The sequence below is a fragment of the Acyrthosiphon pisum genome, chromosome X, assembly GCF_005508785.2.
Source record: "Acyrthosiphon pisum isolate AL4f chromosome X, pea_aphid_22Mar2018_4r6ur, whole genome shotgun sequence".
Taxonomy (NCBI): domain Eukaryota; kingdom Metazoa; phylum Arthropoda; class Insecta; order Hemiptera; family Aphididae; genus Acyrthosiphon; species Acyrthosiphon pisum.
Genome location: NC_042493.1, coordinates 5,719,273 through 5,736,543, shown reverse-complemented (window position 1 = coordinate 5,736,543; position 17,271 = coordinate 5,719,273). Strand labels below are relative to the sequence as shown.

The following is a 17,271-nucleotide window of genomic DNA, read 5'->3' as shown; positions in this document are numbered from 1 at the left end:
AAAAAAAAACAAAAGTTTGTACCTTTAATTCTTAAGTAGGCACCATAAAAAATTTCAAGAATCTGAAAATGTAGTCTTTATAAAGAATTTAATATATAGAATATATATAGAATTTTAAGAAATTAACTGTCGAATAAGAATAAATGAACGAATGGGCGAATTCTTGCAGGTGAATCACTCTGTATATGGCCTTGTCAACATACAAACGATGGGTTTGAAAATACCTACCCTGATACCTATGCGTGTTAATCGATCACCCTGTATAAACTCGTCGAAATGCAGTGTGGATAATATCTGCCGGTTAGGTCGTATTATATATACACATCTATATTATAAATTCTATTATTTATTCTATGTCTGTATGTGTATGAAAAGTTTGTTTCGGAAAAAAGGCGGAGGCTGCTGCCGCGCTATTATTGCGACGAGTGTAAAGTCTATTGTTTGGAAAATGACGGGGTTCGATAAAAGTTTTGTTGGTTTTGCTCGCGCGTGTTTTTTTCCCCCGCGTTTTGTTCTCGGCCCCGGAGCGATAGGGGCGGGATGGATAGGGGTGGCGGCGGAGGTCTGTCACTTGAAATCGCTTAGTTGCAGGATACAGTTTGATCGCAAATATTACAACAAAGTACTTTATCATCTGTCCGAGAAACTTTGGCGGAAAACCGTGCTGAGCAGTCGGGAGTTTAACACCCAAGCGTCGTCAGAGAGCGGTGCAAACTTTACAATTTTCGGAATTTTATACTCGTCGTGTGTACGTATTATATCGTTTTTAGAAAAGTATACGACCAAGACATTTTGAACGAACCAGTCGCATGCGGTGGTGGTGTATCTGCAAGCTTCCTAAGTAACGTAAATAATAATTACTATCCTATAGTTATCGTTGAGAATATAACTTAATTTGTGTAAAATAATATCATATTCTACAATAATAACATCATCGTTGTTATTCCCAAATTGCAAATCATGCCATAAATGTTACAATAACAAGGTTAATTGGTAATTTGTATATAAGGCCGATTTTTAGCACACTGTACGCACTATACATTATATTATTACCTATGTGTACGTAATGCTTTTAGTAAAATGTTACTAATTACTAAAAGCTGTGTATTTTTGTCCAGATCGATCTACAAACATAGTTAATCCTAAACTAAACAGTTATAACAACGGAACGGGTTTTATAGTGATAAAATGGTACAAAAAAATAATGGACAATTTTGTTTTCAAAAATTGTGTGCAAAACAACCATTGTATGAGTCATACACTTCAATTATTTTTGAAGAACATTAAATTTAATCAAATATACATTTAGTTTAGTTAAGTCTTAAATTCTTACACATACATTGATTACGAATATTATTGACAATGTTTTTTAAATGACAAAAAAAAGTTTATTTCAAATCAGATACACCGCGAGTACACACCGTAAATACACTGTCATTCAAAATCAACAGAAATTTTGTGATTGAAACAATGAAAAACCATGACGTATTCTCGTGGTTTGTAAATCTAATTTATAAAATACATTATAGTGCTGGTGCAGTGGGGAGGTAGGTACTATAGGAGCCGGTGATAATATTTTATATGTTTATGAGTTATCGCGTCTTCGTTTTGAACCTACAAGTATTATATTTACGAGAATATGAAGGGAGATGCAAGTATTGTGTCGGAAAATTCCATAGTTCTCTCCAGTGGTGGATCCAGGGGGGAGGCAAAGGGGGCATTTGCCTTCCCCCCGATTGCCGTTTTTTCTCTTTTTTTACACTATGTTTAACATAGTAATAATTCGGATTAGAACCGAATGGACAAATTTAACGAGATATTATGCTGGCGCAGACTGTTTTGAAAAATAAAAAAATAAACAAATATATTATTATGACTATGATGTAATACCTGAGAATTATTATGAGAGCACTGCAGTTGACAGATAAAAAGATTAAAATTTGTGTAGTGGATCAATCTCCAAAATTTAATATTCATTATATTAAATGTAACACATTTATTTTTCCTTCGGGTGAATACTAGTGATTAATAAAAAAAATGTAATATATTTTTCGATCGCTATCAAATATATGAACGGGAAAATAACACATAGCCTCATATTATATTGTGTGTGTTGAGGTACAATTTTATTTCACGTTTTTTATTGCGAGGCATCTCATATACGCCGCCAAACTATATCAATCGAAAAGTTAATAAATGGTCAACGTAAATAGAGTATAAAGAGGGACTTGAATCGAAAAATAATAAAATTGGAATGCCCACGTTGATTTTACGCTGATAAAAAAAGATAATTTAAAAAGTTGCTTTAAAATAAAATACGAGAAAATACGCTTAAAAAAACGAGAAAAAAATGATTTTCTCGCTCAAGTTAGTCATAAAATTAAAAACTTTTCAAACCATTACAAACCAGCTATAAACAAAGTTAAAACAAAACGGTTTTGATGGGCGATGGGTGGAGGGGTGATCGGAGAAATCTGCGTAAGAAAAAAAATCACATACGCATTCGAAATATGATAATTTCACATGTCATAGAATTACCTATGAATATACTCACAATATTATTATAATGATGGCTAAGAAGATAAAAATTGTTTGTTATAAGCAATACATTTTACGAAATAATAGTTTTAAGATTTTAAATTATAATAAACAAAATATTTGTGTTGTACTTTTTTATTTTTCGGTATTACAACTGATTTATTTGTAAAACATTCTGTAGATTAGAATTATAATGACTGTATATACTTTTAGGTCGTAAAATGTTTTTGTTTAAATGTCTCTTTTACATTTAAGAGGATGTCAGCGCAATATTTATTTTCTCTCTCACACCCACTCGCAACATAGATAAATCGCTTTCACCTAAAATCGTTATTTTTATGTTTTTTTTTGTAATCTTAGAGTAAAATCACCTATTCCAAAATTAAAGAGGATACTATTCTTGAGGGTAAGATATATCGGTAATTTGGCTTTGTATTCGACTTTCCGACTAAAAAATAATTCTAAATTTAAATTATGTTTGAGTTGTTTTGAAGTAATATTTAGAAACATATCGATATGCCATACCTTCAAAGGTATTATTCTTCATCATTATTTTAATAAGTGATTTAACTCTAAGATCACTCAAAAATATAAAAATAAACCATTCTGTGTAAATGCGTTTTGTCTAAGTTGTGCGTGGGTCATATAGAGAATACAATCAGTGCGCTGACATCCTCTTAAAATATGGAACTTGTTAAAAATGGCAATCATAATATATTTTTACCATGAACATACAAGGTTTTGATGGACATATTAAATAAAAATTGTTTATTTAATATAAAAACTCGAATGATTGACTGAATTGTTTTAAACAAAAGTAACAAGTCCAGACTTGTTGTGTTTTCCGTTTAATATTTTGATCACGATACAAGTTTTATTATACCTATACCAAGCAATGTCTCATTAGTTTTATAAAAATTGTTGTGCACTAACAAACCTATCTTGCAGTAAAAACACAAAAACTGTCTTATTGATTAGGATATATTTATAAGAGGAACGCATGGTACATATATTTTTTAAAAGAAGGAGCCCCCCTCTACCTCGTCATCAAAATTCAAGCATTGGACCTCTATTACATAACACGCGTCGGGGTAGTTTGGATTATTCAATAGTTTGTAATAGAGCTAGTGTTTAAAAATGTCATGAAATTTAAAATTGTGAAATATTTTAATATTTTCATAAATTTTGTTTTTTTTTTTAAATAAGTTTTATATTTAAATATTATAATTGTCATAAATCACCTTCATAATTGTATGGTATATTTATACTAAACCTTTTAACATGTACCTAACCTTTCGGCTTATACATTTGAAATGGTATTAAACATTTAAACACTGGCAAAAACTTGTACAAAGTTGTTTAAAAAATGTTTAAATGTTCAAATATTCAATATTATACATATATATATACACTGTATAATATGTCAACCACAGTCCTCAACCTCGTGACGTGTTCCATTAATATCAATAATTATACCAAGTAACCTACTCTTGGTCTATATAATTAATAATTGGTAAATAATAAAATAACCATCGTTAATAATTGTATTAAAATAATTTCAATGTTTCACGTTTTTGTGAAATATTTCATCATATAGTTTCAAAATGAAATATTTCATACTTCAAACACTAAACAGAGCTAATAAATCTTCATTCAATGAAAATATAATTAGTTTTTGAATTATTTTAATATTACAATCACATAGGCACCATGATTCATAATTTATTTTTATTTTTGTAAAATAACCTTTTGATGGTTATCGATTATAGTAGAGTCTCTAAAAGGAGTGATTACTGATTGACGACACTCTCATTTTTGACATTTTACTGTAACAATTTGCAGAACCATTGTCCACTATAATAATATAATATTATGGTATAGGTACCTGCTACAGTATTAACTTTGCTCTAAGCAAAGGGCAATGTTGTACTGCGTGTGAGTCACGATAAATGTCAGTAATTGTCTTACTTTAATATTTGATGTTTATTTTAGTTTATTGAAGATCGCTGTTTTATGTGTTTACTCGCGTACGTTTTCCTGACGACTGTGCTTCAATAAAGTCTAAAACTCGATCGAATTCGAGCGCGGTCCTGACAAATGAATTAACCATGAGCCGATCCATGCTGGGACAGGGCTGCAGTGTTATAAATAGATGCGTGTCGCTATAGCCGAGTAAAACGTATTTTTAAAATAGTTATTCATAGAAAATAAGTTGGTCGGAGTTTGCAGCGATACTAATAGTTTCCGTTATAAATGTGAAAACTTTCAAAGTCGCTCGTTTGCAGCGTACACGTCGGCCGGGGGAGGCCTCCGAACGGTGCGACGATAAAACATTTTTAAGGAGCGAGAAAAATAAAAACAAACTCGCCTATAGAGTACTAGTAGTTGTAGTAGTTCTTAGACGGACTCGGGCACGAGATTTATCGATTTCAAGCGCTTTCCCAATTATTGTTGAGACGTCTCGTCTGCTGTTCGACGTGCGCACGTTATAAATAGAAACACTCGACTGTGAAACTACTTATTTCGACTGGCCGAGCTTTGATATCTGTGAACTATTGTGTGTAATGTGTATGACTCATATATGTATGTGTTTGTGTTTGTGTATTGATTTCGCCATATTGCTCGATAACAATAATACAACTACGATAATAAGGTCTAAGGTGTACTGCGTCAGTGTTAGGTATAGCAGTTTACAAGGGGACTGTTCATAGAGAGGGTGAATGTGTGTCTCGCAAAGATAATAATTATTAGTTTATTTCTATTAATGAGACTATTATCCAGACGATTCATTTGTTATCTCTTTCAGTCTCATATTATTACTATCACATTTCTTTAATATAACTATCGGGTGATTCGTTTAACGGAATAAGCATTCATCATTACAAATATTTTTTTTACATAATTTTAAGTCGTTAAAATCATTATAATAAATGTACTAAAAAAATATATTATTTACTATTTTTGATCGTTGTAGTTTTATATTTGTTAATGATAACATACTTTTTAAATTCTTTATTCCAAAGCGCTTCAATGCATACAAATCTAATTTTGGATAAGTAGTTTATGAGTTAGATATTTAAAGTTTAGATGAACGTAGTAGAGTGGTACCATGCAAAAGACTAAAAAATAAATACATTTTTAAAAACGTATTTTTTTCTGAAAAAGTAACTGTCTTGCGTTAATTAGACCACTTTGTATATTTATAAATTGTAATTTTGTAGAAGTATGCATGCAGTGCATATAATATACGAGTAGCGAAATGGTAAATGCATTTACATAACATGTTATTATTGCCCATAGGAACAACATGTTATTTGTTCTTGGCTTTGGATAAACATAAAATTAGGTGTTGAAACGGTATGATTAATATACAATTTAATTCTGAAAATATATTTCATCAATTATCCGCGTCTAGTTTATTTCTAAATTGAGATTTATTTACGACGAGTTGTGAAGCATGTGAGGCGTCAAAGTTGAAATATGTGCAATTTATTATACACGTACCGATTAAAAATACACCGAAGCGATTCCATCCCGCCTTGTTCAGAGTCTTACCATAAGATTTATTTGTTAGAAAGCATTTCAATACTTAAGTTTTAAATTTATAGTATTCTGAGTATACACATTTAAATTTAGCGATTGATTTCGAACCCGGCGCAGACCGAGTGTATTATTGGTTTTTATAATACTATGTTTTATTTTAGCTTTCTTCGGAAAACACTTTACAAGACAGTAAAATTGTTAGAAAACTTTCATCACCCACCCTATCTCAGAATACGGGAAACTGAATGCAGCCAGTACTTACCTACTTTAGAAAGATCATTTTCTAAAACAGTGACATTTACAGTAAACTTGTTATTAACAAAATCCTACCCACTTTGTAAGTACCGAGGTGTGCACGGAATAGGCTTTCAAGATTTCTTTCAGATTTAAAATAATTACACGAAACTGGGTTGTGACGAGATGAACAAAGCGAGATTATATCATATTCTGTTCTACAAAAAGTTTTCAACGTTGTTTTTTTTTTTTTTTTTAATTGAAAATTTACATTTTATTATATAATTATGGTGGGACGTTGGACGATTTGTTTTTTTTTTTTTTAATTTCAAAATAACTTTTATAGCTCTACGTGATTACGTTTTACTATTGTTATTCGGCCAACAATTAATATATTTTATTACAATTCAATCCTAAGAATCAAAACTCGTTACACAGGAAAATGTCTGAGTACTTGTCACAGTTTAAATTATAATGAACGAACATAATATAATATATTATTATTACCAACCTAACCAGTGATTTAATGAATAAAAGGTGATTTCCTAAGTTAACATAACATCTAACGATCGTAAATGGTCTTTGGTTCCTAAACAGAAAAACGATAAATGTTCGGGCAGCCAAATCATTTCCATATACACATTATTTATAACTAATACACGTATCGTTATTTTGAACTATACTTACATTTCATATCCTTCGACTAGGTAGGTTAATTGTTATATAAAACACCATCGTGAAACTGTATGTCAAGATATTAGTTTTTCCTATGTATGGAGAAATTAGATAACATGGTAGACCACAAGCCACGTAGGTATAGGTACAATACTGCCGTCGAAAATAAAAAAGTCTGTATTAGTCGAATTTTGAAAGTTTATAAGAGTAATAGATTATATTTGATATTCAAATTAAATTGGTAGCTCTAGTCTCTAGTGAAAAGCAGTAAAAACTATTATAAATTTATAAATGTCCATAAATTTGAATTAAAAATACAATAATATCTATTAATTAATTTTAAAACACTGTCGAAAACTAAGGACAAATGTAGTGCGTTGCATATTATCCTAGTAAACATAAAATTAGGTACCTATGACGTATGTTATAGATAACCGTGGGACTATTTTCTTAGTTATTTAATTTTCTTTATCTCGCAGAGGTATTGCGTATTTACTATTAGTATTGTGGCTAACTAGTTGCTGTATATATATGGGAATGTCTTTAACGTATTTTGCATACATAAAAATTGGTTTTAATTCATAATAATGTTATAGAAATTAATTATGTTATTTTTGTTATTATCTAATATTTTTGAAAACATTTAAACAAAAAGCAACAAAATAAAATACAATGGAGATATAGGATTAATATAGCATTAATTGTAAAATTTTACTTTTTGGTTTTATATTTTCATACTAAAGTAAAATATAAAATCTTTAAAAAATCAATAAATTGGTAAATATAATCAAATAATTTTGGAAAAAAAAAACAAATAGTAATTAATTATTTGCCGATTTCTCATAAAAAGTGAAAAAGTGATGAAATACGGTAATTTTATAGTGAAAAATGAAGAAATAAAAAAACTCATTTTTCCAACATATTGCAAAATATTAAAGAAAAATATACAATATCATAATGTTATATTTTTATAAATATCTTCGTTCTTCATAATTTGATTTGAAATTGAAATCAAATAGACAATAGAAGTATTTTATTCATAATAATTGTATATAATTAGTGAGTAATTATTGATTTAAGGCAAAGGTGGGCAAGTTAATGAAAATAATTAACTCAAGTTAAGTTAAGTTAAGAGGTGATACGGAGCGTCTTTCCGGGACGTCCGTGATCGTAAATAATAATACTTCGTATATCGTTATAGTCCTTTATTGCGTAATCAATAGATTATATTATAATGTCAGGGACAAGTTATCCCGGGCCACGCGGCTGGCTTGAAGAAGCGGGCGGGTTTGGGCCTGAAGAGGCGCGAGTCAAAGACAATAGTAGGGACGTGTCAATACGTATTGTAGAATTATATAATAATAAGGGGAGAATTGGAATCGTCCGTACACGGGCTCGAGTAAGTCGTGCGTGGTACGATTCTTCTTCGCGGTGACACTTGAGCAAGCTCACCGAAAGGGGGACGTGATATTACTTGTCGACACGGTGGAGAATCGGTTGGTCGGACCGCGTTGCAAGGTCGGTTGCCGGTGAGTCCTGGTGTTCGTCCATAGGTGTGTGGCTGGCTCCTTATTGTGAGCGTTCAGGACGTCGACACTGAATCGTCGAAGTACGTTGCAGTGTCAAGTACTTGTGTTACGTTACATTGCCACACTGTTATGTTTGGTGGTCCTGAAAAGGACCATTTTGATGTAGTAACGGTTTACTCCGTTACAGAGGACACAAGATCGATAAGTTAAAAGTTAACAGTTAAAAAATTATAAATTTAACTCGATAAGTTAAAAGTTAATTTAGAAAAAAATATTAACTTAACTCAGTTTAAAAAAAGTTGATCAATTTTTTTTTAATTAGTTAGTAAATCACATAAATAATGAATGTGTCTTTCTAGTTTCTAATTTATAAATTATAAAAAACAATTTTATTGAACTTTTTTCATAATGTACACTATATAACCTTTTATTTTTACTTTACTATTATTTACTAATTTAAACTATACGCTCATCTCAAATTAATAATTTAAAAAATATATTTTTTTATATTGTATAGCAATTGAATTTCATAATACGTTAAGATGAATACATGACCTTCATATATATTAAAAGTTATACCTATTACATAAAAACATAAAAATTGTAAATTTGTAATTTGAAATTATTAATTTTATTAAAAACATTTATAATTGCAACTCGCATAATATATAATTTACAACTTAATAAAATACATAAATATACATAAAATATGCTATCATGATAAAGAACAGAAATGTTTGTATTTTTGTATTGGAATATTTTTATTATATACTGATATAGTAATATTTACGTATAAACGAAAAATTTCAAAATGTTTTTAACTTGATGGATTTTTTAAAATCAACTGAGAAAAGCTAAGTTGTTTTAACTGTAAATTAAACTAGTGAAGTTCATAAGTTGATTAGAAAATAAACTAACGAGTTAAGTTAAAAAGTTTAAAAAAAATTAACTTTTTAACTTAACTTTAACTTTTTAACTAGTTAATGCCCACCTTTGGTTCAAGGTATTTAGGCATTTTCGATTTCACCTACACAAAGTTTATTTAAAAGTTTAAAAGTTCAAACTTTATTCAAGAACTAAATATGAATAATCTGATGTAATAAAATGTATAATACTGTTGTATTATAGTCATGGAACAAAATTAACTGACAAAACATGATGAGTGATCTGTTTGTTGCACCTACTCAATTATTAAATAACAGACAACTACATTTGTACACTCGATAAGGCTACTATATACAAGATATTAGTACGTTTGTTACACCCACTTGTGCATATTTTTTTTCTTTTAATATTGCTGCATAGAATTCCGTTAAAAGGTTTTACCAATAAAATGAAATTATCTGATTGTTGTATTGGACCTTTCATATTTATATTGGTTTGATAAACATTAATTTTTATTTGACACGTTCTCTTTTGGCGATACAAAAACATAACTTAATTACATAATATTATGTCTATGTTTTGAACATATCGGTGTGCATATATTAAAAACATACATATTTTGTCACGTCTCATTATAATAATAATAATAATAATAATAGTATAATTGTGTTATAATCTCCAGTCCTACGCAGCGTCTCATGATAATATAATCACCTTATTATAATCAATATTATCGTTTTGTTGCGCAGGAAGTTCCGGTCCAGATGGCACTGCAGCGCAAAAAAAGTCTACCGGACGTCCAAGTGCCGCTGAACGCTCCGGCTTCGATCACCCGGGAAGAGGTGTCCGTGTTGAGTTCGGCCAGGAGGGAGGAAATGCGCAGGGTAGAAGAAGAAAATGAACGGCTCCGAGCCAACCCACTGCTCTACCTAGTCAGTCCACACATGAAGGTACGTGCCACCGCAATAATACAATAATGCACCTTACACACAAGTCATGGGGGTGGGAGGGGGGCATTGCTGTAGGCGAGTTCCAGTTATAAAGTTTAGCAGTACAACTACAACTGTTGGCTTAACTTAATTCCATATAACTATATGTGACTTAATTATTGACGAACTCGTTTCGATTCGCATCGCACTTAAGCTCTATTATTGTTGGTAGTATTGTATGCTAGGTAACATATTATTATTTTTGTACATTTTCAATAACGAACACATTTCGATTCGAATCGCACTCAACTACCATTACTGTAGGTGCGTAAGTAACGTTGAATTCGTTTTCAAACTTATCTTTAATGTTTTATTCACATAAAGCCCAAATCGTTTGAATGTTCTAAAGTATTGGTGTAATCAATGTTGACTTGAAATCCTGACAATATCCCAGTGTCGTAACCCGGATGTCCTTTATGTCAATAATGTTCAATTGTTCATTTATTTTGTTTCCAAAAAAAAAAAAAATATAATGAACAATATTTTTTAAAAACGGTATATCTTCAATCAGCTGTTGAAAAAGTTGTAAACATTTGGATTTACTCGCACACACAGTTGCTTGACATAGTACATAAAAAATATGTATGCATCTACATTACAATTATTAATGCTTTCGTAACCGTCAATATATTCGAATTATTTAATTTATTATAAATGAAATAATAATGTTTTAGATGGACCACAGACAATTATTTATTGCAAATTATAATATTTGAGTAGCACTTGAAACAAATGAACTATTCAGGGTGATAAATTTAACGAAAGTCACTTATTATTTAAATAACTATTAATGTTTTTGAAAATACTTTTTTTACATAATTATAAGGCGTTTAAAACAAAATTGTCGCTATCATATTTAAATTATTTATACTTTTATAATGACAACATGATTTGTCTTATTTCAAAGCAAAATATTTTGTGGAGTACTTCTATGTATGAAAAATCAAATCGATTTGCTTATGATTCATATCTTCATAAGAATTTAAAGTTTAGATGAGCAGAATGCAATGGGACAGTAATATAACACACAATATCGGTCCACCAATCCACTCATCTAAACTTAAAAACTTATAATAATAATAATAATATTTTATTAAGGGAATAAAATTCCAATTTACAATAATAAAAATAATGACAGTTTCGTAGGTGTGTGTTATACTAAAAAATTAAAACAAATGATATAAGAACGAGAGAAAAAAAAGAACAAAAAAAAAATATAATATGTATATATATAGAAATTAAAAATTAGACAATTGATTATATAACAATTCGTTTAGATTAAATATAATAGTAGGTAATAATCTAAAAATAACAATTTAAAGAGCTAAGAGTCATATTGAACAGGTCCAAGTTGTTAAAAAAGTTAACACATGACATTAATATAATAGCAGGGTAGTATGACATGTAGTTAGTTTTAATAATTGATAAATAAAAAGGATGTTTATTTCTTGAATTTTTATATTTACATTGAAATTAATACGCTCTAAAAGTTCTGGGCAATCAATTAAATTATGTATTAGTTTAAAAAGAAATTTTAAATTTAACATTTTAAATCTACTATTTAAAAGAACAATATTAAAAAAAAATATTAATATTAATATACTCAGAATGAGAACGTCTTTCAAAATTACATTTAAAAGATAAATATCTCAAAAAATTATTTTGTATACTAGATAGACTCTGGTTTTGACAAATGCTATCAGAGTGCCAAATTAAAGAGGCATAGTCAATATGGGAGCGTACTAAGGAATAATATAATATTTTTAAAGCTGAACTATCGTTGAAATCACTACACATACGTTTTAATAATCCCAACTTCAAATATGATTTATTTCGAATGATTGCCAAAAGATAATTTTGAGTCAAATGAAACTCCTAGGTCTTTAATAATATATTTACGTGTTAGATTTGTATTATGTAAAATATAATTATAAAGTATAATATTTTTTTTTAAAGAGTACGAAATAACGGAGCATTTATCAATATTTAAGGACATTCCATTATAGATACACCATTTATAAATATTATCTAAGTCGGCTTGAAGGTCCAATGAATCATCAATACACTTTATTTTTTTTAAATATTTTAGTGTCATCAGCAAATAATAGCCATTTTGAGCAATTTAGAACTTTATTAATATCGTTAATGAAAAAAGAAAAAATAATGGAGATAGGTGGTCACCTTGGGGAACTTATCAACTAATATATAGCTTGTTCAAAATTTAATTTAATTTTCTACTCCATATTTATTGAAATTAAAAATACATATTGGCATACAAAACAGAAAAAATTAAAAAAAATATATTATAGCGATTCAAATACAGTAAAAATATAATTTTTTTCCAAAAATGTTGTTTTGTAACAACTTAAAATAATGTAAAATAAGTATTTTTAATAATTTTAGTGTTTTCTGAAATAATTATATGAAATAAATAAATACATCACCACAACGAGAAAATAACGACTTTTTCAAATGTCATACAAATAAAGCCCGAAGTTTTGGAAAAAAACTCAAGATTATTTGCAGAGATAATCGGTGAAGATTTTACGCATTAGAATTATTGTTGTTTATGAACGTCAATAACCAATGGAGTTTTGTTAATATAACAGATTATTATGTTAGAAAGGGGTGCTGAAATTCCAGTCGCATTTGCATAGGTCAAAGGGTCGTGTAGGGCATTCTTGTTAGTTCCTCACTTCCACCCTTATAGCTATTAATATGTCTCAAAATATCATATAACATTTCACCAATACTAAACAAATTTATAATATTCATCATGTAGACCAAACATTACCGACTTCGATTATATTAAGAGCGTTTGAAGCTGTTAGAAACTTGGAAAGAACATATTATAGACTTAAAACCATGATTGTTCAAAAATATTTAACTTAAAGGCTATTAAAAATGATTGTTATACTAAAAATATGTATCATTAAAATGTATATTAAAGTGCATAGGCGTGCGCACGGAATGGGCCAGGTGGGCCGTGGCCCACCCTGCGAGTTGTACCATTCTTATTATAGATGGAAATACTTAGATCATATAAATAGTTGTATTGTCTTATTTAGTGGTATAAGCATTTTGGTTTTTGATTTTATCATATCAACAAAATTAACAAGATTCTCTTAAATCTATAAAATATGCAAACAAAAAATGGTTCTATTTAATCGAGGATAAGGTAAATCATGGACATATATCATAACCAATCAATTTGGACTTAAGGAATATAATATGCAATTGCATATAAATCCTAGCCCTACTTATGAATAAAAATATATATAATATACCTTAAAATTTGAACAGTGGGTGATGACCGATGAGTAATTAATGAATGTAATTATATAGATAAATGTGTAACACATAAAATAATTTGTTTCAAGTATTATTGGCCCACTCTGCCACAACGGGCTGCGCACGCCTATGCTAAAGTGGATATATATTAGAAACATTTATAGGCACTAATTTTGACTTAACTAGGTAGTCCTAAAAATACCACTTTAACCTCAAGTCACAATAACAATGCATGTTTCTGGTACATTTTCAATAAACTTTTTTTATAGTTTGTAGATTTAGTTTTTCACAATTGTCTGGAGAATTCCATAAGCTATTTGAAAAAATAACATATATCTCTACTGGGTTTACACCATGTATTGGATTAGGATACTTTAAACTTTAGATACTTTAACTTTCTACCTAGCCCTTTGGATCAGATATCCCACCCAAAAAGTGGTAAGTAATACACGAAATAAACTATAAAGAAACACCGCAACTTATTATAAAAAATCACTGCTCATAGACACAACATGAAAACAATAATTGAATCTTGCCTAGACAAAAAGAAAGGAAACATATTTTATGCCTACCTATCAAAAATGAATCTTCTCAAAGAGACTGCTGACAACGGTCGGTGGTGTGGTGGAGGTTGTTTTAAACTTTAGATACTTTAACTTTCTACCTATCTCTAGGGAGTAGATCATCCACCCAAAAAGTAGTATTACACAAAATAAACAAAAAAAGAAAACCCGCTACTTATTATAAAAAAATCTACTCATAAACTCAACAAAAAAAATAATCTAATATTGCCTAGAAAAAAAAAAAATTAAACATATTGTTTGATCGTATCAAAATCAAAAATTAAGTTTCTAAAAGTGGCTCCTGACGACGGTCAATAATAATGGTGGTGGAGGCGGAGGAGGAATTGAGATGCCCTCAGCTCTCCAACACGCCCACGCCTATGATTCGGGACACTTTGTCACAAGAATATTTATGGCGGTACTTAGCCACCTTTAGTAATGAACCGACGAGGAGGAAAGTCGCTCTGGAATATGGTCTTACACGCGGAGACAAACGACGCTGGGGACCTATTACTTGTAAATTTAGAATGTTCAACTTTTTTTCTTCATTACGTGGGTCGAGTAGGTATTAAAACTGTCCCTGCAGCAACTCGGCCTCACACCAAAACTGCAGTTAGGATGACCAGTTTTGCGCTTTGGATAATATGTCTTTTAACGTTTATAAAGTATATTTTTTGTTACCTATATAAGCTACATGTTATTATATTATAGGTATCCCTGTAATATTTATTCTATGTTGTGCTAGCTTCCCATTTAAATAGACACCTATGTAGTCAGATTTTTGGATAAATTAATCATTTTTAAATTCTTATAAATAATTATGATTAAAAAATATACTTACAAATTTCAATATATAGTTATTGACAATGCAGTAATATTTTTTAAAATTTTGTTTATATACTATTTAAATGGTCGTTTTTCGAAATAATTAAACATTTTTAATTTCTTAGTAATAATAATTATTATAAAAATGTTGTTATAGTTAAAATAGTTATAATATATATTTGCGAATTGCAATATGTCTCTAGACATACATAATAAAATATATGCGCAGGCCACAGGGTTAAATATGATAAAAATTCAATTTTCGGGCATATAATATATAATATTATTATTATTTATGATATCGTAATTTTATTACCGTCGAATACAACAAGTCTGGACATGTCATAATATGTGGTGTGCGCTTAATGTGGTTACGTAGTGGTAAATATTTTCTATTAGATACCAAAATGGATTTGTGAAAAGTGACCAAAATCTATCCATGTTCCCGATAGTAATTAATTAGCCCAACTATTAATTTATATTGTACTAAGTATGATTAATGACTAATGGGATATTGTATATTTTTTAATGTTATTATTTATTTTTTGTAATAATTATAACAAGAAATTTAACATTTTTTATACGTTTAAACATTTTTCCACTCATCACAAGTTAATCACTTCGATTATAGAAAAAAAAAATATATTAAAAATATTTTAAGTGTTTATAATTGTACAAACATAAAGTACTTCAAATAAATGATATGGCGATTTTTTATACCTAGTTATAATATATTCCGATATTCTTTTTTGAACTTAGTTTAGGCATTAACAACTAGGTAATCAACCGATACAATTTTATTATATTTATACACCTAAACATTATTCAGTATTTTATTAAAGTATTTTGGGGATATGAGTTTAATTTAAAAAATTGATTATTAATTATTGAGTGCTTTTGTTAGAGGTGCTAGGATTTATTGAAGAAGTTCTAGAAGTAAATATAATGTTTATAATTCGGTATAAATGGTCAGCATATTTAAAAAATTATATATATAATATATATGCATATATTTATCTATATATTCATCAGCCTTGATGTATCCATGTGTGATACAAGTGTGGCCTATTGAAAGGCGATTGATTATAGCACCGTATTTTATGAATATGATTTGAACCACTCAACCACGGTAGAATGGACTATTTGATCGCTCCAAGTTTAATATTTTGTAAATTTAACTTTTTTTAGGCCATTAAATTAATGTAATGGGATTTGTTATTGTAATTTTATAAGTTGTAACCCGATGACCATAATAAATTCTAAACAGGAGTTAGGCACCTATGCTAAATGGCTCATTTTATGTTTTAGTCAACTACGGGCGCTTTACGGGACAATATAAACGACATTTTAAGAAGATCTAATCATATTAAAATACATAATCAGAGAATGTTAGGCACATATGATTAGTTATGTTAGTCGCTTAACTCAAAAAATAGAACCAGCTAGGGCTTGGAACCGAAATTAAAAATACCGGTATTTTAACCGGAATGTATTGAAAATATTGGAACCGGAATCTCACCGAAACACTTTTTGATTTCTTAGGAACCTAGACTGGAACTGGAACTGATAATTGTCGGAAGATATTTTTTCGGTTTTTTTCGGTTCTATTTTTATTTAATTATTTAATATATTTAGGTAGGTAATACATATTAAACAATAATAGTCAACTGATCAGTAAACCAGCTTTTTAAATACAGAATATAAATGTTCATAAGGTTATTTTAATTTATTATTGCATTGAATTTTACATGAAAAATAAACTATAGATTTTGTCTTTTGAACATCAAACATTTTTAATGTCTATTCTAGATTAAAATTTAAAAGTAAAATAAATTATATTTCAGCCTCTTATTATGTCATATTATATTATGGTCACAAATTAAATTAGACCGAAAATTATCAAAAATTAATTCGGATATTGAAACTTAAAAGTTGAAATAAGGAAAAGTTAATTAATCAAAATAACTTTTAGTAGAAAGTTTCATTTTAATTTATACAAAAAATCATCAGTTAAGTATTGTATTAAGTACCTATTTACACAAAATATGATTTTTATAGAAAAAAATCTTTATATACCTATTGTATAATTTCTGGTATAAATGTCAGTAGTTCAAGCTGAATTTTACAACTCACAAGAGTCTATTGAACAATGATCATTCATTTCAATATCCTTTTCAACAGAAATTTATGTACCTTGTA

The 17,271-nt window shown here is 29.0% G+C and overlaps 1 protein-coding gene across 1 annotated transcript in view; it reads left to right on the top strand.

The window, feature by feature from the left end:
- LOC107883838 overlaps positions 1-17,271 on the top strand; it is an 86,952-nt gene that overhangs the window by 36,179 nt on the left and 33,502 nt on the right. Inside the window, exon 2 of the mRNA XM_016804686.2 lies at positions 10,154-10,354. Coding sequence (XP_016660175.1) covers positions 10,154-10,354 — 201 coding nt within the window. The remainder of the gene's footprint in view (positions 1-10,153; positions 10,355-17,271) is intronic.